The sequence below is a fragment of the Pygocentrus nattereri genome, chromosome 19 (assembly GCF_015220715.1).
Source record: "Pygocentrus nattereri isolate fPygNat1 chromosome 19, fPygNat1.pri, whole genome shotgun sequence".
NCBI classification, from domain to species: Eukaryota; Metazoa; Chordata; class Actinopteri; order Characiformes; family Serrasalmidae; genus Pygocentrus; species Pygocentrus nattereri.
The window spans coordinates 24,409,488-24,431,010 of NC_051229.1; the positions used below are offsets into that span (position 1 = coordinate 24,409,488).

The 21,523-nt window shown below is 37.4% G+C and overlaps 1 protein-coding gene across 3 annotated transcripts; it reads right to left on the bottom strand.

The window, feature by feature from the left end:
* On the bottom strand, positions 1–20,575 carry LOC108428346. 3 transcript variants are annotated; one of them, XM_017699275.2, is made up of 10 exons: positions 20,487–20,575; positions 18,972–19,022; positions 16,364–16,533; positions 16,207–16,261; positions 15,674–16,039; positions 12,750–12,810; positions 11,039–11,193; positions 5,347–5,403; positions 3,812–3,942; positions 1–3,568 (listed from the first exon to the last, which is right to left on the bottom strand). In XM_017699275.2, the coding sequence occupies exons 3-10, from the start codon at positions 16,483–16,485 to the stop codon at positions 766–768; spliced, it is 3,750 nt and encodes a 1,249-aa protein (XP_017554764.2). In that variant the 5' UTR covers positions 16,486–16,533; positions 18,972–19,022; positions 20,487–20,575; the 3' UTR covers positions 1–765. The 3 variants fall into 3 exon arrangements, with proteins under 3 accessions (XP_017554764.2, XP_017554765.2, XP_017554766.2); XM_017699276.2 differs by having other exon boundaries at positions 16,207–16,281; XM_017699277.2 differs by lacking the exons at positions 15,674–16,039; positions 16,207–16,261.
* Positions 20,576–21,523: the final 948 nt, after the last annotated feature.

A 21,523-nucleotide genomic window follows, 5' to 3' on the forward strand; every position in this document is an offset into this window, starting at 1 on the left:
TAGAGAGTGTGTTAAATTATATTAATTTGGAAAATCATCAAAACTTCATTTGACCATTTTTTTTTACTTTTACAAATGACTATAGGTGTCACAGTTAGTATTATGGATCCCACCCTTAACTAAAGTATGAAACATATTGTATTAAACATAAAATTACAAATGTTCTGAAATATTGTGCCATTTTGCATGTTTTCAGTTTGGAGAAAAATAAATGCAAAATTTGAATAAAAATATCTCACTGAATCCAGGCCTTAAACCAAGGAACACAAAAGCAAAAAAAAAAGCACAGGTTGATTACAATAAACAGTAAACATAATGCAATTTCAAAAATACACAGTAAAAGGAACCACTGAACGTATGTATTGGTTACAGCATTTGGTTTTTAAACAGAAATTGCAGCTGTAAGAATAATCAATAAATTTCTATTGTAAGAGTTAATCATTTTAATGTTAATTACAAAAAGTTACATTTGCAGTTAATTTTAATTAGTGATTCACAAGAAAATTGACATTAGTGTTGGCTACACAATTAGCTAACAAGCACACAGGTGCTAATATCATGTGTAAACAAGGAATTTAAAAACCTATTTTTGGGTACTTAATTGTACATTCAAGGTTTGATGGTAGGCCTGTTACATTTGAACATACAAACTTAGTTTTCTTTAATGTATAAAGTTAATCAAAAAGAAATCATCTAGTTTATGATATGCACAGATATGATCAGTTAACAGATTTTTTATTCTGCAATGCATGTTGGAAAGTATTGTTAGCCTAAAAAGCCAGACATCCAGTCATTACTGTTATTTACACTGTTCTCTGTCTGTGTTGTGGAGGAGAATGAGGAAAATGTGTCACTCTGGATAAGATTGCTCTCTTTTATCTCATAACCACCAGTTTGACTCTCTACTCTAAGAAAGTCATCAAATAAGCCTGAGTTGGGTTTTGTTGCTTCCACTGTGAATGTATCTGAGACTGCTCCATCGTCATTATTTGCAAATATATCATGTTGGAAGGGCTCAGAAAAGGGATCAAAACTGTCCATTCCAGTGGAGTGTGACGCATTATCAGAGCTGATCGGGTCAAGAACTTCAGTCTGGTCTAATTCATCTTTTACTGCCGCAGATTTGTATTTGTCAGACATGTGTGTCATATTGCACTGTGTTAACAGGTTGTTTTCAGAGCTAAATATGTCAAAAAGGTCTTGCACTGACTGATTCTGTTCTGGAACGTTTTGGTCAAACACATCAGGAGTATTCAGCTGTGTTGATGGCTCACTTTCTAGGCTAAACAAGTCAAAAACATAATTTTGAGAAGGGTGATCATGTATATTTCCTTCAAGATTTTGATTTGGATTGTGACTGTTTATAATTAGCTCACATGTATCATTCTGAGTGTATCTTCTGTCAGAAGCCACTAAAATATCTTCTTTTTCGAAAGGTATATCGTCCATGGCAAAGATATCAGGGACATCCAAGGGCATGCTATTATTATTCACTTGAACTGAGAACTCTGTACTGCTGAAGGTCTTTCCAGTTTTTTTCATCTCTTCATCTCTTGATCCAAAAGTATCAACATTAGGTCCCGCAGCATCTATGGTAAGACTTAATGTAGCATTTTGAAAATGTTCAGTCTCTGCTGCTGCTCCAGTCAAATCCATGTGATGGAAATCAGTTTTTGACCCGTGTTCTTCAGTTGATGATTCTGTTAAAGGTGTTACAAACTCTTCCATTTCTTTCAAAATTCCATTGTCTGTATTTAGAGATGTCTCCTCTTCTGAGAAAGCCATAGGGTCACTTCTTGGGGTTAATATTTGAGATGTAGATACTTCAGAAGAATAAGCAGAGCAAGATATGTCTGCCATCTGAACATTAGAGGTCACATTCATTTGTGTGGTGTCTGGTGTTATAGAAATGTTCCCTGCATCCTCAAGATTACTTTCATTCAATGCTCTTCCTTTATTCTTATCAGACTCTGAGAATGGAATTAGTGTTAAAGGCATAGAGATGGAAGCTTTGCCAGTAGTATCACTTATAATGTTATCTCCAAAGCTATCTGGTCTAGCTGGAGATGATGTTACATCATTGTCTTCGATTTTCACAATCCTCAAACCCTCCTTTTCTGTTTCAATGTTTTCTGCTTTCTTTTCGTATGCTATTTCATATGCGCTTGATTTGGTTTCTGGGGTTTTCTTCAGGTCTCTTTCTTTTTCTGTGGAGGAGTAGAGTAATTTGCTTAACAGATGCTTCGGTTTGGAGTCAGCTTTCTTGGTTTCCATCTCTGGCCCACTCCTACTCATTTTTTCTGCTATTGCATCATTTTCTTTAGGACCACCTTTGAAGAGTTTCATTAAGGGAGTTTTCCCTTTAGACGCCTTTTTAGAAGCCATCGTATCAATGGTTTTCTTGCCACGGTCCTCAGTACCAATTTGCTCATCAGAATTTGATGATATACTATAACCTTTGACAATGTTTTTCTCATTGGCTAACATTTTGTCTTTGCTCTTAGGGTCCATGATGTCTGGTAAAGCTGGTATCGCCTCTGATTGTCCTGGGGGAACTACTACAGGTCTTTCTTGAAGCTCCTCAGTATTATCACACTGAGAAATATCCTTCTTCGTATCGTCATCAAAATCAAAGCATTTACTGAAGTCATCATTGGGGTTAAGAGCAGTGTCATTCGTATTAGGACAGAACTCTTTTTCATCTTTTGCCTTCCCCAAGTTTCTGTCTCCACCAGTATGACTAACTGACATCTCATCATCAACGCTGCCATCACTGGAGGTTATATTGCTACTGTTTTCTGTTTCCATATCAGCTTTTATTTCAAAATTGGCTGTAGCTTCCTCCTCAGAACCCACTGTTGGAGCAAAATGGACAATGCGTTCTGGTTTTATTGCAGCTTCCTGCTTCTTTGCAGAACATGGATTACAGAAATAATTATCCTCATCTTGATTGCTCGGTATTTCTTTGGGCAAAGTACAATCTGCAATTGCTAGTGAAGGTTTTGGATCCTCACAATAACATTCATGCTCAAATTTTGATTGTGGTGGTGATCCCCTGTGTTCTCTTGCAGTAGTAAAGGACAGCCTTGACTTTTCTTGCATTACAGGTGACAGTTGAACTGCTCTGTCCATTTCATACAGAACTGACTTAACCATATTATTATGCACATTTCTGGAACTAAACTTTACTGTGGGAGGTTTGTGTTTTTTTCTCTCTGTTATTTTTTCAGTCTGTAAAGCATTATGTTTGGTTCCCTTGTTTTCTGGTGGCCAGCTAATGCTTAGTTTGTCCCTGGCATTAGGATAGCTTTTAGTGTTAACATCTCTGTCTCTGTTCTGTAGATGTGAGACACCAACCAGTGCTCTGGCTGGACTGGCAACACTTAATTCATGTTTGGATGCTGGACTGATCTTGGTATCAGATTCAGGGTTTTCTGTCCTTTGAAGCCAGGAGTCTTTGCGCTGCCTGTATCCAAATCCCTCATCATAGTTTCCCTTTTGCTTGAACAGCTGCTGGTAGTGAGATGTGCAGTAGAACTCTCCATAAAGAGCAGAATAACTGTTAATGCTGAAATGAAGCAGATAACGTACAAACACTGTACTTTTTTTGACAATTGCACAAAAGTAATAAGACTATATTATAATATTTTATATCAAAAAGTAGAGTAAATGTTCACATATTCTTTCTGCAGGTTTCAATTTCAAATACATTGAAGTTGTCTGCCTTTTGGAACAGTACTATATTAACAACTATTATTGATCAGAATTGATGTCAGTAGTTTCTTCAAGAAGTACTCTTAGAAATACTAACCTAAGTTTCGTCTTGCAGTGTTTGCAGCAGAAACAGTTGTTGTGGAGTATGTGTTTGTCAGCTACAATTCTCTCCATGGGATAAACTTGTTTCTGACAAGCAGAGCACATTTCCTTCACACATGACAGGAACTGTGAGAAAAAAACAAAAATATACATTTACATGTTACATATCATACTTTCAGTTATAGCTCTGAAGGAAAGGAGTGAATAACGCCAAGTTGTGTTTTATTAAAACATAAAGGACCCTTGGAATTAATCTATTTACCGAACAATCATAGCCAAAATAAAAGATATATAAAAAGATGATTTAAAGATTACGAAGTAATATGGATTGTTTACAGTATAGTTAGGTCTCTTCAATCTGAGTGTTTCTGGCCTGAGTTCCAACCATAAGGATGCTTCGATTACAGCTGAAAAAATGTTGTCTACATTATAAATGTTTGTATGCTACCAGGGTATCCTTCACAGACCAATGTGACAAATGATCTTGCTTTCATGTAAAGTTTTGGTGTTGATTTTAAAATAAATTTCTTCACTATCTCCAATTACCTATTAAATTCACAAAACATTCAAGCATTTTAATATTTTTCAAGTCAAGTCAAAAGGCTTTTATTGTCATTCCATCTATGAACAAGTACACAGTGGAGTTAAATTACATTCCTCCAGGAACAACACGGTGCAACAAGGAACAATAAGTACAAAGTGCAAACGTGCAGACATAGTGTGCAAACAAAAATTAAACTAGAAACAATAAATACGATAAATTAAACAGACATTAGACACAATAAACAGACAGGACAGTGCAGCACCAACACAGCACTCATTCTGGACATGAGGTAGTGGAATAAGGTGCAGAGATATTTAACATGCTATGATCTGTGAGTCACGCAGTCAGATGACATACATAAACACAGCAGTTACTTTTTATAACTCCTTTGAAGTCTAGAGAAGAAATAAAGAAAGTACCAGGACTAGAATATGCAGAGTGATGAACACAATGTCTAAAGTCAAATCCTTAAGAGGGTTTGTCCAAAGAATATTTAACTTACATGTAGTGAATATGGAAACTTTCCTCTGTTTCCAAAAGTAAAAAATCCTTGCATAAAATGATGTATTTTTATTTATCTCTTTCTTATGGTCTAGAGAAAGACTACAGAAGGGATGAGGAACTAAATTCACTATAATGAATTTAAAAGCCAAATAATTCAGCATAGTTAAGGATATATAAAGAAATCTGAAGACTGGAAATTAAATATATTTAAAGATCTAAAAACCATGTTGGACCTTATGGGTAAGGACCTTATATTTCTCTAATTTGCATTTGAATGTGATCAAAGGCAGATTGTATTTCCCATCAAAAGAGATTGTGGTAATTGTGTGAAATTATCTCAGCCCAGGGGAGGGGGGTGAAACATATCTGATCTAGCTGTTAACAAGTCACTAGAAAGTGGTTCAGATCCAACCTTAAAAAGAGCTGTGCCAACATTACTGAATATAATCACCTGTCTGTTGCAATATTAACGCTTGTCATACCTTGCTTTGTTTAGTCTTCTTTCTCGAGTCATAGATGTGCTCTTGGATAACTGAACCCTGAAAAGGCAGAGACACTGACAATTACTATCTCTCAAAAATTATATTGGTTTTTCCATTATTGGAATTACGTACTTGAAAAACTCATTACAAAATATAGAATTGGAGCAATTTTCAAGAAAAAAGAAAAGTTTCCCTAAATCTTACATAAACTAAAGTTGCTCAAACCATCAATGACAAACTCTTTCCCTCTTGCCTCAGGTTCTCAGCTGACCCTGGCTTTTGCAGCATGGGCGCCAGTGAGGCTTGCATTTGTAAGAAAATGGACTGAAAAGTTTAGTGTAGAAGCAATGGGTAGAGTGACGAGTTTGGATTTTGTTTGTGATTTGTGTGTGAAAATAATAAAAATTCTTGCTGCGACTGCCTCCTTGCCTCTTGGTATGTTTTGTCTGAGCCTTTTGCTGAATGTGATTACTTTTAGATTGAAATAAAATGAATGATTTATCTTTCAGTGTAACTGAGTAATAAATTGAAACTAAGAGAGCAGCCACCTCTGTTATTCTTTTACTTATGCTATGCCTGTGTGGATTTAATGTGTTCACTTTGAAAAAAAGGTGCAATTTAAAATATTTTGTTGGAGCTGTTCAGGCTCTGTTGGTCACATGGTTGTGATTTTTGTTGAGATCATTTTGTTGTAATTACACTCCAGGGCCTGTATTCACATAGCATCTCATATTTGAAGTGCTGATAAAGATACTGTTCCAGTCAGTGAAGTAAAGCACCCCTACTCTAAGAAGCTTTGTGAATATGGGCCCAGACCTGTATGGTCACTCACAGGGTGTCAAATATCTGCATAAAAACAAACTTATTTTGTTTCTACATAGAAGGAATGGGATAAAATGATATAATTGCTTATATTACCATACACTGCACATCCAAAATGTTAAACACTAAAACTGTCATGATAAATTAATGAGTGCTTTAATTTCTGGCTGCTAATTTCAGTGCTTTATCAATTTTAACACAAAACACGCGTGTAGTATTACAGTATGCAGAGGCAGTAGGGTCTCAAGTAATTCTGACTTGAGATACAGCACTTTGAACACAAGAATTCCAAATGGATTTAAACAATTGAGAAAGTTTTGCTTATTTGTACCAGCACTAGCAATTGCAATTAAAAAAGTAAATAAAAATAAAAAAGAAATTGATTCTGACTTAAATAACAATGATCTCTAAACATATGTAACTTATAAACTTAACGTAAATTGCAAATAAATTAGTTATATTTAATGAGAGTGTGAACCAAAATCAATATACAGACTTACTCATAGTACAGTTTATGCTGCAAAAGGAATGCAGTTCTGTTTTAGAGCTAGTCCATTTCCAAGCTAAATAACACCAGTGGTAAAAGTATATTGTGGCACCGTGGACAGGGTAGTCTGGAGGTACCTCGTAAAATAGCAGCTGTTTACCCGAAAAAGCACATCCACAAAGAGGTAAGAGTTTAACCCCTTTTTTTTATTAGTACGTACGGTGTAACTTGAAAAACAAAAAACATATATAAACAGATAATCCCACTTAGGCTTGAAGATGGCTGAATTTTAAAGTGGTAAAGTAGCTACCACCCTTTAGACTTTAAGGTTCTCTCAACCTCAATCCCTAACAGTCCTTCTGGTTTGTTGCTGTTCAGTCAACACAACATAGACATCCATCTCTGTTCAGCCTCTCTTCCCCTGAAAATAAAAAAACGCCCCTTTTATACTCAATCACTAATGTAGACTAAACCACCTGGGCATCCCCATAATCTAGGGTGGATTCAAAACAAACATACACACAACATTACATACATAAACATACATATATATACATGGCATGTTTTCTTTCTCCTCAGATAAACTGGACCCCTCTTCACCAGCAATTTCCCCCAGTCCACTGAAGGATATAAATGTGGGAAATGTGACCCATGCACTGCCACTCCCAAAGGATACAGGTAAGTGCCCAGTCTATATTTCAATGTCTTTGTTAAAATTGTCTATGTATTGAGCCTTTAGAAGGCTGGTGATAGGTAAGAGTGACTTACCTTATCACATATATCTTTAACAATTTTTGCTCTACAACTAGATGAAGACAGCAAAGCTTATTATAGATAGTTCCATAAACTTGCAAGCTCACATTTGTTCTTTCTGATTTTATTCATGAAAATGAGTGTCTTCATATTTTTTATGTTTTTTATATATATATAAAACAGTGTATTTTGCTTTCATGAACAGCAAATGTGCAACTTGTACTATGTATATTTATTGTAAATAAATATTTTAAGATGTGGTATTAATAATTGATAACAAGTTAGTTACATATTTGATGCAAAAAGAGAGTTCTTTTTTACTTAAGACATGTTAAACACATTATAGACTACCAGCTTCAGATCCTTAGTTTGGGTTTTTTCCATTATTAATAACCTCACAGACGCTTTATATAAATATGATCTTATATAAAACTAAGATAAGAATCATATGAATATGATATAAAGGCAGACATGATTATAAAAAAATCCTATAGGCAAAATATTTACATTAAAGTCAAACCAGCCATTAGGGGTGTACTTTGTGTACTTCTGGTGCCGGTCCCAAGCCCGGATACATGGTGAGGGCTGCGTCAGGAAGGGCATCCGGCGTAAAACTTGTGCCAAAACTATCATGCGGATCACAAATATTATTGCCATATCGGATCGGTCGAGGCCCGGGTTAACAACGACCGCCTCCGGTGCTGTTGACCAGCAGGGTGCCGGTGGAAATTGGACTACTGTAGGTCGAAGACCATCAAAGAGGAGAGGAGGAAGGCGGGTTAGAAGGCAGCAAGAGAGAAGGAAAGGCAGGCATGTGGACTAGACTAACCTCTAGTTTAGTAGGGACTACTCTAACCTCTAAACTCTAAGCAGAGTGCTTGCAGACATGATGGAGAGAAGGAAGGTAGATATTCTGTGTGTCCAGGAGACCAGATGGAAAGGAAGCAAGGCCAGGAACATTGGAGGTGGATTCAAACCGTTCTATCATGGTGTAGAGAGGAAGAGAAATGGAGTAGGGATAATCCTAAAGGAACAGCTTGTGAAAAGTGTTCTGGATGTAAAGAGAGTGTCAGACAGGATCATAAGGCTGAAGTTGGAGGTTGATGGTGTAATTTTGAATGTGGTCAGTTCATATGCACCACAGGTTGGTTGTCAGTTAGAGGAGAAAGAGGAATTTTGGAATAAGATGGATGAAGTGGTAGATGGTGTCCCTAGAGAGGAGAGATTAGTGATTAGTGCAGACTTCAACGGACATGTTGGTGAAGGGAACAGAGGGGATGAAGAGGTGCTGGGTATGTATGGTGCGAAAGACAGAAATGCGGAAGGTCAGATTGTAGATTTTGCATAGAGAATGGAAATGGCTGTGGTGAACATGTATTTTCAGAAGAGGGAAGAACACAGGGTGACATGGAGGGAGGTGGACACAGGTGGATTATATCCTTAGCAGGAATTGCCACCTAAAGGAGATTGGAGATAGGGTGGCATAGGGTGGTGAGAGAAACTGGTTGAGAAAATGTGTTGGGTGTTTCATCTGGTCAGAGGAAAGAAGACAAGGAAAGTTGGTGGTGGAAAGAGGAAGTCCAGGAGAGTATTCAGAAGAAGAAGGCAGCTAAGAAAAAGTGGGATAACCAGAGAGATGAAGGAAGTAGGCAGGAGTACTGTGAGGCTAGTCGCATAGCGAAAAGAATGGTGGCAAAGGCAAAGGCTCAGGGCTATGATGAGCTGTATGAGAGGCTGGACAGTAAAGAAGGAGTAAAGGACTTGTATCGTTTGGCTAAACAGAGAGATAGAGCTGGAAAGGATGTACAGCAGGTTAGGCTGATAAAGGATAGAGAGGGAAATGTACTAGTGAGTGAACAGAGAGTGATGAGTAGATGGAAGGAGTACTTTGAAGAACTAATGAATGAGGAAAACGAGAGAGAGAGGAGGACAACGGGGGGAGAGATAGTGGATCAGGAAGTGCAGAGAATTGATAAGGTGGAAGTGAGGGCAGCTTTAAAAAGGATGAAGAATGGAAAGGCAGTTGGTCCAGATGACATACCTGTGGAGGTATGGAGATGTTTAGGAGAGAAGGCAGTGGACTTTTTAACCAGGTTGTTTAACAAAATCCTGGAGAGTGAGAGGATGCCTGATGAGTCGAGAAGTAGTGTACTGGTCCCTATTTTTAAGAACAAGGGTGATGTGCAGAGCTGCAGTAACTACAGAGTTATAAAGTTGATGAGCCACACCATGAAGGTATAGGAAAGAGTTGTTGAAGCAAGGCTAAGGCGAGAGGTTCAGATCAGTGAGCAGCAGTTTGGTTTCATGCCCAGAAAGAATACTACAGATGCAATTTTTGCGTTGAGAGTGTTGGTAGAGAAGTACAGAGAAGGTCAGAAGGAGCTACATTGTGTCTTTGTGGATCTAGAGAAGGCATATGATAGGGTGCCAAGAGAGGAACTGTGGTATTGTATGAGGAAGTCAGGTGTAGCTAAAAAGTATGTTAGGGTGGAGCAGGACATGTATGAGGATAATAAGACAGTGGTAAGGTGTGCAGTTGGAGTGACAAATGGTTTCAAGGTGAAGGTAGGGTTACATCAGGGATCAGCTTTGAGCCCCTTCTTGTTTGCAATGGTGATGGAAAGGTTGACAGATGAGGTCAGGCAGGAGGCTCCATGGACCATGATGTTTGCAGATGACACTGTAATATGTGGTGAGAGTAGAGAGAAGGTGGAAGAGAATCTGGAGAGGTGGAGGTTTGCACTGGAGAGGAGAGGAATGAAGGTCAGTAGAGACAAGACGGAATACATGTGTGTGAATAAGAGGGAGGCAGGTGGAAAGGTGAAGATTCAAAGAGTAGAGGTCGTAAAGGTGGATGACTTCAAATATCTTGGGTCAACCATCCAGAGCAATGGACAGTGTAGAAAAGAGTAGAAGAAGAGGGTGCAGGCAGGATGGAGTGGGTGGAGACGGGTGTCAGGGCTGAAGTGTGACAGAAGGATAGCAGCAAGAGTGAAAGGGAAGGTTTACAAGACAGTAGTGTGCCCTGCTATGATGTATGGTTTGGAGACTGTGGCTCTGTCTAAAAGACAGGAGGCTGAGCTGGAGGTGGCGGAGATGAAGATGCTGAGATTTTCGTTGGGAGAGACAAGGATGGACAAGATTAGAAATGAGCAGATCAGAGGGACAGTGAAGGTGGAGCAGTTTGGAGATAAAACCAGAGAGGCCAGGTTGAGATGGTTTGGACATGTGTTGAGGAGGAATAATGGATATATTGGTCAAAGAATGTTGGAGATGGAGCTGCCGGGTAGAAGGAGAAGAGGTAGACCTCAGAGAAAGTTTATGGATGTAGTGAAGGTGGACATGGAGATGGTTGGTGTAAAAGTAGAGGAGGCAGTGGATAGGGCAAGATGGAGGCAGATGATCCACTGTGGCGACCCCTAAAGGGAGCGGCCGAAAGAAGAAGAAGAAGAAGAAGAAGAAGAAGAAGAAGGCTTGTACTAAACAAGTTTTAAAAGTATATTCAACATTTGATTGACATGTATAAAACTTCAGTTCATTGTATTAATCATGCATCCTCTAAATCATGCAGTCTGAAAGCTACTTCACCATAATTCCTCTGACCAAATGGATAAAATGATGGGTACTTACTTCTTGTGTGGTGAATCCTGAGGAGTCTGCAGCTTCAACCTTTGATAGATAGAGAGCTGATCTGGCTTTCACAGTTGGAAAGGAGGTTGGTGAGTAAGTTCTGCTTTCTCTTTGACCAGAGAATTTCAATTTTACAGGTACAGATCTTTGTTCATCTGCAAATAAATAAAATAAATTAGCAAACTAAACTGATGCAGATATAAATAATAAAGATAAATATTTATTTTATGATGGGATCTGTAGATGCTGCTTATAAAGCTGTAAATAATTTATATTAAAGCAATGCTCTAATTCAGGGCTTCTCAACAGAGGGCTGTCAATGGTACTTCATAATAAAAAAATATGTTAGCCTAATCTGTTGATATTTTATCACATATTTTCAGGGTAGACACCTAAATATCATAATAAATTGAGTCTGTTTTCCTATGGGCCTTCATACTTTTTAAAGATAAAAAGGTGGGCCTTTAGGTGGAAAATGATGAGAAGCCCTGCTGTAATTTATATTAAATATTTTTACTAGTCAAAATTCAATAATGTAGTGTGTTCAAGAAATATTTTTGTATGTTTGTTTTGAGTTGTGTTTTATGGTTTATTCTGAAAAAGACCTTTTATGTGAAGGTGCAGCTAGACTTCCCTCACTGTGTTTATGCGTTACAACAGGAAAAACTTGGCAGTTGGAGCTTGGAGGCAAGAGGCCTTGCTAATTGTATAGTGTGGCTGTGGCTGACTACAGCCTTCAATAAAGCATAATGACTTGCTGTATAAGCTATGTGTCACGACTCCCTTCGGCTCTGAGGTCTCTTTGGACTGGGCGGTCACATGACTCCTGCCTCACTCTCACACTCCAATCAGCGCTCTAGCTCTCCAGAGTACTGAGTATGTCCGCCTGCAGTTCACTGATTACTTTAGTATAAAGCCCAGGCTTATTGGATAGGTTCTTTGTAAGGTATTGCTTCTGTCTATAGAGCTACTGAGCATTCATATCTGTTTTGTTATTCTGGTTCTGACATTTTGCCTTGTTTTTGACTTACCCTTTTTGCCTGACCCTTTTTCAGATTGTTTGCCTGTATATTTGTGCTTCTGTGTTTTTTGGCCTTTTTGGATCTGACCTATGCCTGTTTATTGACTTCGATTTTGGATTGTGTTTTCATCAGTAAAGCCTCTCATTCTACTTTTACCCGCTAGCCTCTGCGTCATTCTGTCTCGTTACACTATAAATAGCATAAAAAAAATCCTACAGTACTTACCAGTGGAATGTTATGATTTCTGGTAAATGTAAAGAATTAATTTTAATTGCCACATATTAAACTTTAATTCAGGTTAGTAAAAATGATTACTGCAATTTTAATGAACTGGATAAAGGCCTGAAATGTCAATAAGAAATTATACTAAATAATATGGTTCCTACAATTAAAAGTTGAATTTCAAGATATTACAATTAGATTTTTTGTCATTTTCTCTAGTGTCAACAGTATTTTTTGATAAAAGATTGATAAAGGATTGATAAAGGTAAATAGTTTGCCATGCTCATGTGCTGGGACTCCCATTAATATCTGGATGATTTTTCTTTCTTATTTCTTTTTTTGTCTTGTCCTGTTTTTGTCACTGACTGCATATTGTGTAGATTTATGAATCTAGCCCAGTGTCTTTAAAATTCACAGTGTGGAAGCTGTAAGTACTCTCTCATACTCACCACTGAGGTGAATCATACCTCTTTTCACAGATCCTGGAGCTCTGGGTCTCCACTTCTGTGTTTTTGAATTTTTGTCCCACTGTCAATATAACATAAAGACCAAAATGTTATACATATTCCTGTGTTTGAAGCTTTATTTTTTACATTACATTCTAATTTCAGAACAACAAAATAATGTTGACCCTGATAGACAGAGCTCTCTCAACCTTTTTTGCCTACCTCTTCTGAAGAGAAACAGAATACAGTATGCATTGTCATCATAAACTACAACCACAGAATAAAAAAAGACACAGCATATTCATAAACATTCCATTCCTTTTTTTAGATTTTTAGTTTCCATAACTAGACATTTTTCACAACAGTGTAGACAGAAAACTATCTTAAATAAACTCCTTTTTCTTTGTGAAACACACTGATACTGTCACGATTGGCTCCCCCACTCCTCGTATGCTTTTGTTTACCTTTAGTCCTGTCATTTGCTTTCTTTGTTTTGATAGTTTCACTGTCCTGCCCCCTTGTTTCATGACTCCACCCCTGATTGTTTCCACCTGTTTTCCGCCTGTCCCTCGTTATCCCTGTTTGTATTTAAGTCCTGTGTTTTCCTGAGTTTCTTGTTGGTCTTTATATTGGATGTGCTGTTTGTATGCTTGTTTGACGTGCTGTCTGTATGTTTGATGTTTTGCTTGTTCTGTTTGAAGTGTAGTGTTTGGATTCTGTGTTTCTTTCATTATGTCTAATTCTCAATCTCTCCGTGTTGGCCATCTGACCTTGGACTGTTCTGACCACGACGCTGGATTTGCCCAAAATAAAACTTATCTCAGCGTATGCGTCTGCCTCATCGCTCCACGTCACACTTACATTATCATATTTCCTACGCAATCACATTCTGAATGAACATAATTATGGACATTTAATCTTTTCATGTTAACATGAAAGTGTGCCTGTTTCAGTGTGTAATAATGTCAGTGCTCAATCTCCAAATCTTGCAGGAATTTAATATATCTACTTGTAAGTAATAATAAATATATGTTTCTATTGCAAAGGTTTGCCTCATACCTTTATTTTTATACAGAAACGAGAGACCCAATATGCAAGGCATATGCTAGCCTAAATCAACACTCCTAATATTTTCTAAAATGCTATTCCAAAGGTTAGAAGTTGTGCAAGAAAAGAAGACAAGAAATTAGATAAAATGTGTTACCAGCCAAATTATAGGTAATCCATTTGCAGAAAGCATATTTCAGCTGAGTGGTCTGGATGGGCTATAGTGTTTGTAGCGTTAGCAATAATTGTCAGTAATACATTATAGGAGTTTCATCTAAAAGTTTGAACTAATTTCTTAGCATCTTGTTTGGATAGCAGGTGTCTTATTTTGGATATGTTTCTTAAATGATAAAATAGGATTAAATTAACCCCTTAAAATACCAGGTTTATGGCATACTAAGGCTTATTATTATAATGATAATAATGCTTTAAAGTTTACTATTTATGAGAGATAGAGCAACCATGGATACTGAAGCTTGTATGGCATTCAAGTAGCATAATTGTTTTTTATTTGTATGTTCCAATTTACAGTCCTTCATAAATGTTCAAACCTACAGCCTGATTATTCTAAAATATTGTTAGAGTAGCCTGGTAGCCTGGTAATTATTTACCAAGCTGGACACATTTGATATTTTGTAACTGCAAACATAAATGCATTAGTGAGAGATCCAGTGCTGGTGTGGTTTCTTAGATTTCAGTGACACACAAAAAGCTATCATTAGAGTGATAATCACTCCCCCTTGTGGAGAAACTTCAACCTGCTAAACAGGAATTTAGCCTGTCCCAAAGTTTACACTTGCAGTTTGTGTTATTGTTTTCACATTCACATGATTTTAAACAAATGACGAGGTGTGTCCCATGTTTGAAAGTATGTATTGGTGGCCTGTTAGAGAGTTTTTAGATAGATAGATAGATAGATAGATAGATAGATAGATAGATAGATAGATAGATAGATAGATAGATAGATAGATAGATAGATAGATAGATACTTTATTGATCCCAAAGGAAATTTAACAAGCTGTTCTGGAAACCTCCAGTTTGTTTAAGTGATTGAGCATGTAACATGTAACTATACTTTAAAAATGTTGACTGAACTAAAAATATTAAGGCAACATGATGCATTAAGATTTTTGACTTTTCCCAACAACTGCCTTCGCTTTCACCCTTCAGCATTGCACTGCCAATAAAATATTGTTTGTTTAAAAGGGGAAATTTAGCTTACATTACATTTACAGATGTTGGCAGACACTATTGTCCAGAGTGACTGACAGTGTAATCATGCTACAGAGGTAACTAATAGAGGTTTAGGAGTCTTGACCAGGAACACATGATTCTTTCCCAAGCAGAACATCAAACCCCGATCTACTGGGTGGAGGGCAGCAGTGTTACGCACTATACCATACCAACTGTAATCTAACCACAGCAAATTACTAATTAAATAAATGACACTTGGTGTGGCATTCCCCTTCCTTATGCAAGTCAATTATTTTATCTAAACTTATCTAATTTCCTCAGAAGTATCTGCAGAAAGCGAAGAATTTAGTGGCTGATTTTTCATTTCACTGGAAAATAAATTAGGTCGATCTCTTCTGCACAGTACTATAGAATTTAGCCTGTGGATAAACACAATGGAGGCGCTGCTGCTTATACCAGTGCAACACCCACTGATATGCCATTACCATGTTGGTGCCACCGCCATCCAGGAATTGTCCACCATTCAAATAATCTGGTCTTGTCATCAAGGGGTTAAATTTTGCTGACAATTTGGGCATAGAAATAAATTGGCTACAGTCAGTAATAATATACCTATATTGTAGGTGTGCATAATTAAATTGCCATTGAGCATGCTATATACACACCCATACAAAGAAATTATACATCACATTAAAATAACACACCTCATAAATTTTGTCCTTCTTTGCTGGAGTGACCGTACATCTTTGGTCTCTGCCCCATCCTTTCAAAGTCTCTTGACTTGCTGAGGTAGTGCGGCTAAGTGTGCTGTATTTGGCCTGTGGTGTTACACTGAGCCTCGGGCTACTTCTGTAGGCCTGCTGCAGAGTGATCTTAGACTCAAATACAGCCCTCAATGCACTGGTACCTTGCAGGTCTCTCTGAGACAGTGTGCCCATGGAGTGACTTCTGGTCAAAGAGGAAACGCCTACAGACCTTGGGTAATCTCCTGTCCATCCATATCTTTTCCATGAGTTGTTTAGCTTACTCTCATGGATTTGGTCATGGTTTGGTCTTAATTGCACAGATGACTGTGATATAAGGGAAGAGAGATCATTGTATTATATTATTTTGCATGTATGCACAAAGTTATTCTATATTATTTTAATAACTTACCCAAAACCATAGACACATAATTAAGACGTAGCTCTAACAAGCATTTATTTTTAAACATTAAAGTTTTTACTGCCCATCATACCTTGAAACATTTCCTTTCTGTGCCAGCATCTCTGAGCTCTGTACAACTCTGATACCTGTCAAAATTTGTTGCATTCTTAAATCAAAAGTAGACAAGAAGGGATCTTTAAAGAACTGGACTGGATCACTCTGAGCTATGTTATACTGTTCCAACTTACTTTTGGACAAGCTGAGAAACTGTCCCCCTTCTGTCCCACAAGGGGCCATCTGATGTAATCCATGACTTAGGGCTCCCAGTGAGGTTCTTCAGGGACTGGCTTCTTGTCAGGCTGCTGCTCATTTCAATGGCGACGATAAACCAATCATAGACATGTGTTTGGCATTAATCCTAATAAGGAAAAGATATGTTTGGCATGACTGCAACTCATACGTGCTCACCACAGTGTTGAATCCTGTAACAAATGGCATAAATTTTCTTTTTTTTTATCTTAATTTCTTATTTGTTGACACTGACTTTCATGCTTCAGTATTGCTAGCAGCAGATCTGGTGCCACATTTTACTGATGCAATGTGTGGGGGGGTGATTTAAATGCTATTGTTTTTGTTATTTAACAAAAACAGTGCATATATCCACTTCTAATTGTGTCACATGTAATTGCTAATTTGATGTTATAACAAACAAAAAAGTATGAATTCATACACGTAAACAAAGATATATTTTAAAAAATGAAATTCATAAGAAAACTTTATAAACTTTATTTCACAAAGTGGGATGTTAAACATAAAAAGAAATGAGTTTTTTTGCAGCACTGTTGTTCACTTTTGGCCCATTCCTCTTGGCAAATTGTCTACAAATTCCCTAAGGTTAACCTAACTATTAGTTGTGGTCCCACCAATTTTCCACTTGCATATTATTATTCAACCAATTGTATTGACTGGAATGTTTAAGGTTTTTGCAATGGCTCTGTAGCTTTTTTTATTCTAGTGTTAAATAAATAACTTTTTAAACTGAGATCTGTAGAAAGCTCCATCACTTTTACCAGGATGACTAATTGATATGTGACATTTTCACATCAGCAATAATATCTGTTCATTAATACTACAACTAGTAAGTGAAAGAACAAAAACAAATACTTTTTTCTCAGACAGCTCTTCACAGAGCTCATGCAGTGATTTTCACTGCAAAATCGTGTTTGTTTAATGCCCAAAGGTCATAGCCAGCAAATACTGTTTTTTGGCCTTGCATACAGAGATTTCTCCAGATTCCTTAAATGATATGGCAGTGGGTCAGCACGGTGGTGCAGTGGGTCATGCTGTCGCCTCACAAGAATGGCTTGGGCTCAATTCCCCAGCCAGGAGACCAGGGTATTTTCTGTGTTGAGTTTGTATGTTCTGCTCGTGTCTGCGTCGGTTTCCTCCCACAGTCCAAAGACATACAGTCAGGCCAATTGGATGTGGTAAAATTGCCCCTAGGTGTGAATGTATATGTCTGTCTGCCCTGCAATGTTAATCTTACTGTAGATGATGAAAAGTAAACGTTCTTTGCTATTTTACATTGAGAATTTTTTTATTGGTACTATTTTTTGCCTGTGCAGTCTTTCATGGAGTGATGAAACCCTCCCCATCTATACTTATAAAAGAGTCAACCTCTGAGATGCTCTTTTCATACCTAATCATGTTACTGACCTGTTGCCCCTGTCCCAATGTTTTTTGGAACGTGTTGCTGCCATCAAATAGAAAATTGGCATATATTTTTCAAACAACAATAAAAAGTCTCAGTTTGAACATTTGATATGTTGTCTTATTTCTATTTTCAATGACATATAGGGTTTAAATGATTTGTACAGGGGCGGCACGGTCGCGTGGTGGGTAGTGCTGTCGCCTCACAGCAAGAAGGGCCTGGGTTCAATTCCCCTGCCAGGTGACCGGGGTCCTCTCTGTGTGGAGTTTGCATGTTCTCCCTGTGTCTGCGTGGGTTTCCTCTGGGTTCTCCGGTTTCCTCCCACAGTCCAAAGACATGCAGCCAGGCCAATTGGACATGCTAAATTGCCCCTAGGTGTGAGTGACTGTCTGTGTCTGTCTGTCTGCCCTGCGATGGACTGTCCAAAGACTGCTGGGATAGGCTCCAGCACCCCCCCCTGTGCGACCCTGATGGAGAAGTGGCTTAGAAAATGGATGGATGGATGATTTGCACATTGCATTTTGTTTTTATTTACATTTTACACAGAGTCCCAGCTTTTTTGGAAATAGGCTTGCATATACATTGTGATGGACTGGCGACCTGTCTAGGGTGTATCCTGCCTTCTGCCTGATGACAGCTGGGAAAGGCTCCAGCACCCTCTGCATTTAGAAGGGGGGGTTGTTTATACACACACCTTCTCATCCAACATTACAAATGTTTTTTGACTGACTGGTTATGAATTCCCACAGACATACTCTGTGAAAAGGCTCAATCTTTTAGAAAGACTTCCCAAAATATCAAAATATTGGAGACTGCAATAGCCACAAAGGGGAGCCAACTTCATATTAATGCCATGGTTTGAATGAGATATCCCACAAGCTGAATATATGTGTGATGGTTGAGTGACCACATATTTTGGCCATATATTGTATATAATTGTTGTATACTCAAACCTCTTATATCCAAAATGGTAAGTTTACAGGAGAAGGAATAACATTCATAAATTTCACATAATGTAGTGGTCTGTTGGCATTTCCAAATGATGTGAAAAAATAAATAAATAAAACAAAAGCTGTGATTTTATCCTGACAGCAAAATATATTAATGACATCAAAACCGGCCTCATATAATCCAATTGCTCTTACCTCTGCAAGTCAAGTCAAGTCAAGTCGAGAGGCTTTTTACTGTGATTCCATCTGTGTACAAGTACAAAGTGGGGACAAATAATGTTACTCCAGGACCATGGTGCAACTTGGAACAAAATAAGACAATACAGACAAAGTGCAAAGGTGAGTGTGCAAACATTAAACTAGAAACAATACAATAAAAATGATAAACAAAACAGACAAGGTGTAATATAAAGATGATAGTGACAGTTCTCCTGGAATCATAATAAGGAAAGAGCAGGTTAACAAAGAGACCCTTGATATTATTGATATTTCTTAGACATAGAAAAAGCAAATGATTTGCTGAGAATTGAGAAAATACTAAATACTGTATAAAAATTATTGTATAAAAGGCCAGCAATCGGCTACAGATTTGTTCTACTACATGAAACAACCTACACAAACCTCTCAGAATTTGATTACATAGAGTCTTTCTCTGCACTCTAGTCTATAAATTTTAACCTGCATTGGCTACTGGGGTGGAGGTGGTGGGGGGTTGTGCTACTCTAGTTTCCAACAATAAAAACAAGTAAATCTTTTATTTGAAGATACGGTGGTGCTACTGTCAAAGGTTTGAAAACATTTGAAAACATTTCATTTTATGTTACCTAACTATATTATGTTGTTTTACCTAATCATCTGCAAATTTGTATGAAAACAATCTCTTCCTTCTGAAAGTTAATTATTATAAATTGTTGATTATTTCATGGCCTCCATGCGTTAATTAAGTAAACCATGGCTCTTCTGACTGAAATTGATAATATTCATTAACGGTTAAAATCTGATGATCACAAAATATACTTTACTTCCAGTAATTGCAAAATTTTTTTTATTTTATTTTACATCTTCAAATTAAACATCACATTCTTCAGGACAGAGTAACATAAAATCTTTGTAAAAATGGGCAAACGAGAGAGGCTTGTTAAATCATAGAAAGCACATGATACTGCACACCTGCGTGTCATGCCAACATTCATGTGACCCTGTTAATGTTTATTTCTCATTTGTTCAGAACATTTAGTGTTCTGTGAAATAAGCATTTAGTGCAAAAATAAGCACTTATTGTTATAAATATATTTTATTGAATTACTAAAATTAAGCAATAAAAATTGTTATAAATTGTATTCAAGATAAGATAATCCTTTAATAATCCAACAATGGGGAAATGCACAGTGCTACAGTAGCAAAAGGATAGCATGGCACCCAAAGAAAGAAGTAACAAGAAGAGAATTAACAAGCAAGTCATTAACTTTGTTAATTACTTAATATAGTTACAGTTTGTTACTTGTTACTATATAGACAGTGTATATAATACTAATAGTAATACTAAAACTTCTTTTGCCTGTTAAATTTATGTACACATATAAAAACTGATCAGTTTTTGTACACATGGTTACATGCTATTGCACATCATAGGTGCCTTATAAGGCAACCACATGTATGCGTTAGATTAAGAAACAACAATGTAACAAAATAGTTTCAGTCATGAGTTACCTTAAGTGTGTCCTGTGCTCCTCATTGTCCTTAATGTAATGCAGGTTTAAAGCACCACTGACAAATGACTGCTGTTCACACTGATCAAAGTCCTGTTGCTGAAAACACCCAGATCATGTACTTGCATGGAAGCTGCTGACTGTCACCTACCTCTGAAAAGTTAATCACTAAGAAATCTTGTGGTTAGTCATGTGGAAAGCCCAGTGACTGCTAGGATAGGCTCCAGCTCCACCCCTGCAATCCAGAACAATAAGGCCCAATCCCATTTCACCCCTTGCCCCTAACACTTAGCCTTACCCCTCCGTTTTGCGCATTCACGCCTAGGGGTAGCAGTGTCCCGATTGTTGTTGAGATGGAGGGGTGAAGTGTTAGGGCTTTTTGGCACACTACAAATGGAGTGTTATGAGAAAATTCCCAGAATGCTATGCAAATCATCTGCAAGATGGCTGCACGAGCGACCAAAGAGACACATAAATTTAAGTATTTTCTCTGTTAAAAAGCTGTTGTATTGTAAGATAACCATTGTAATAGCGTTTTATGGTCATTTTCTGCACACCACACATAAAAATCACTAGTAATATCAATAATAATACTACCTGGCGAAATTTCCTGTTCCACCTTAAATGGCGCAGCAGTTAGGTTCTGGTGCCTCAGCATTTAAGGTGGAATGGGAAATCAATCATGAAGCTGGTGATTAGAAAGCTGTGCAGGCTGTGCAGCTATGAGTGGAGCATGTTACTCTAACATAGCAACAAATTGCTTGTTAAGGAACTGTAATTTGGCAGAAGGAATTGCTAATACACTGCTCAAAAAAATAAAGGGAACACTCAATAACACATATAACACATCCTACATCTGAATGAATTAAATATTCTCATTGAATACTTTGTTCTGTACAAAGTTGAATGTGTTGACAACAGAATCACACAAAAATCCTCAATGGAAATCAAATTTATTAACCAATGGAGGCCTGGATTTGGAGTCACACACAAAATTAAAGTGGAAAAACACACTACAGGCTGATCCAACTTTGATGT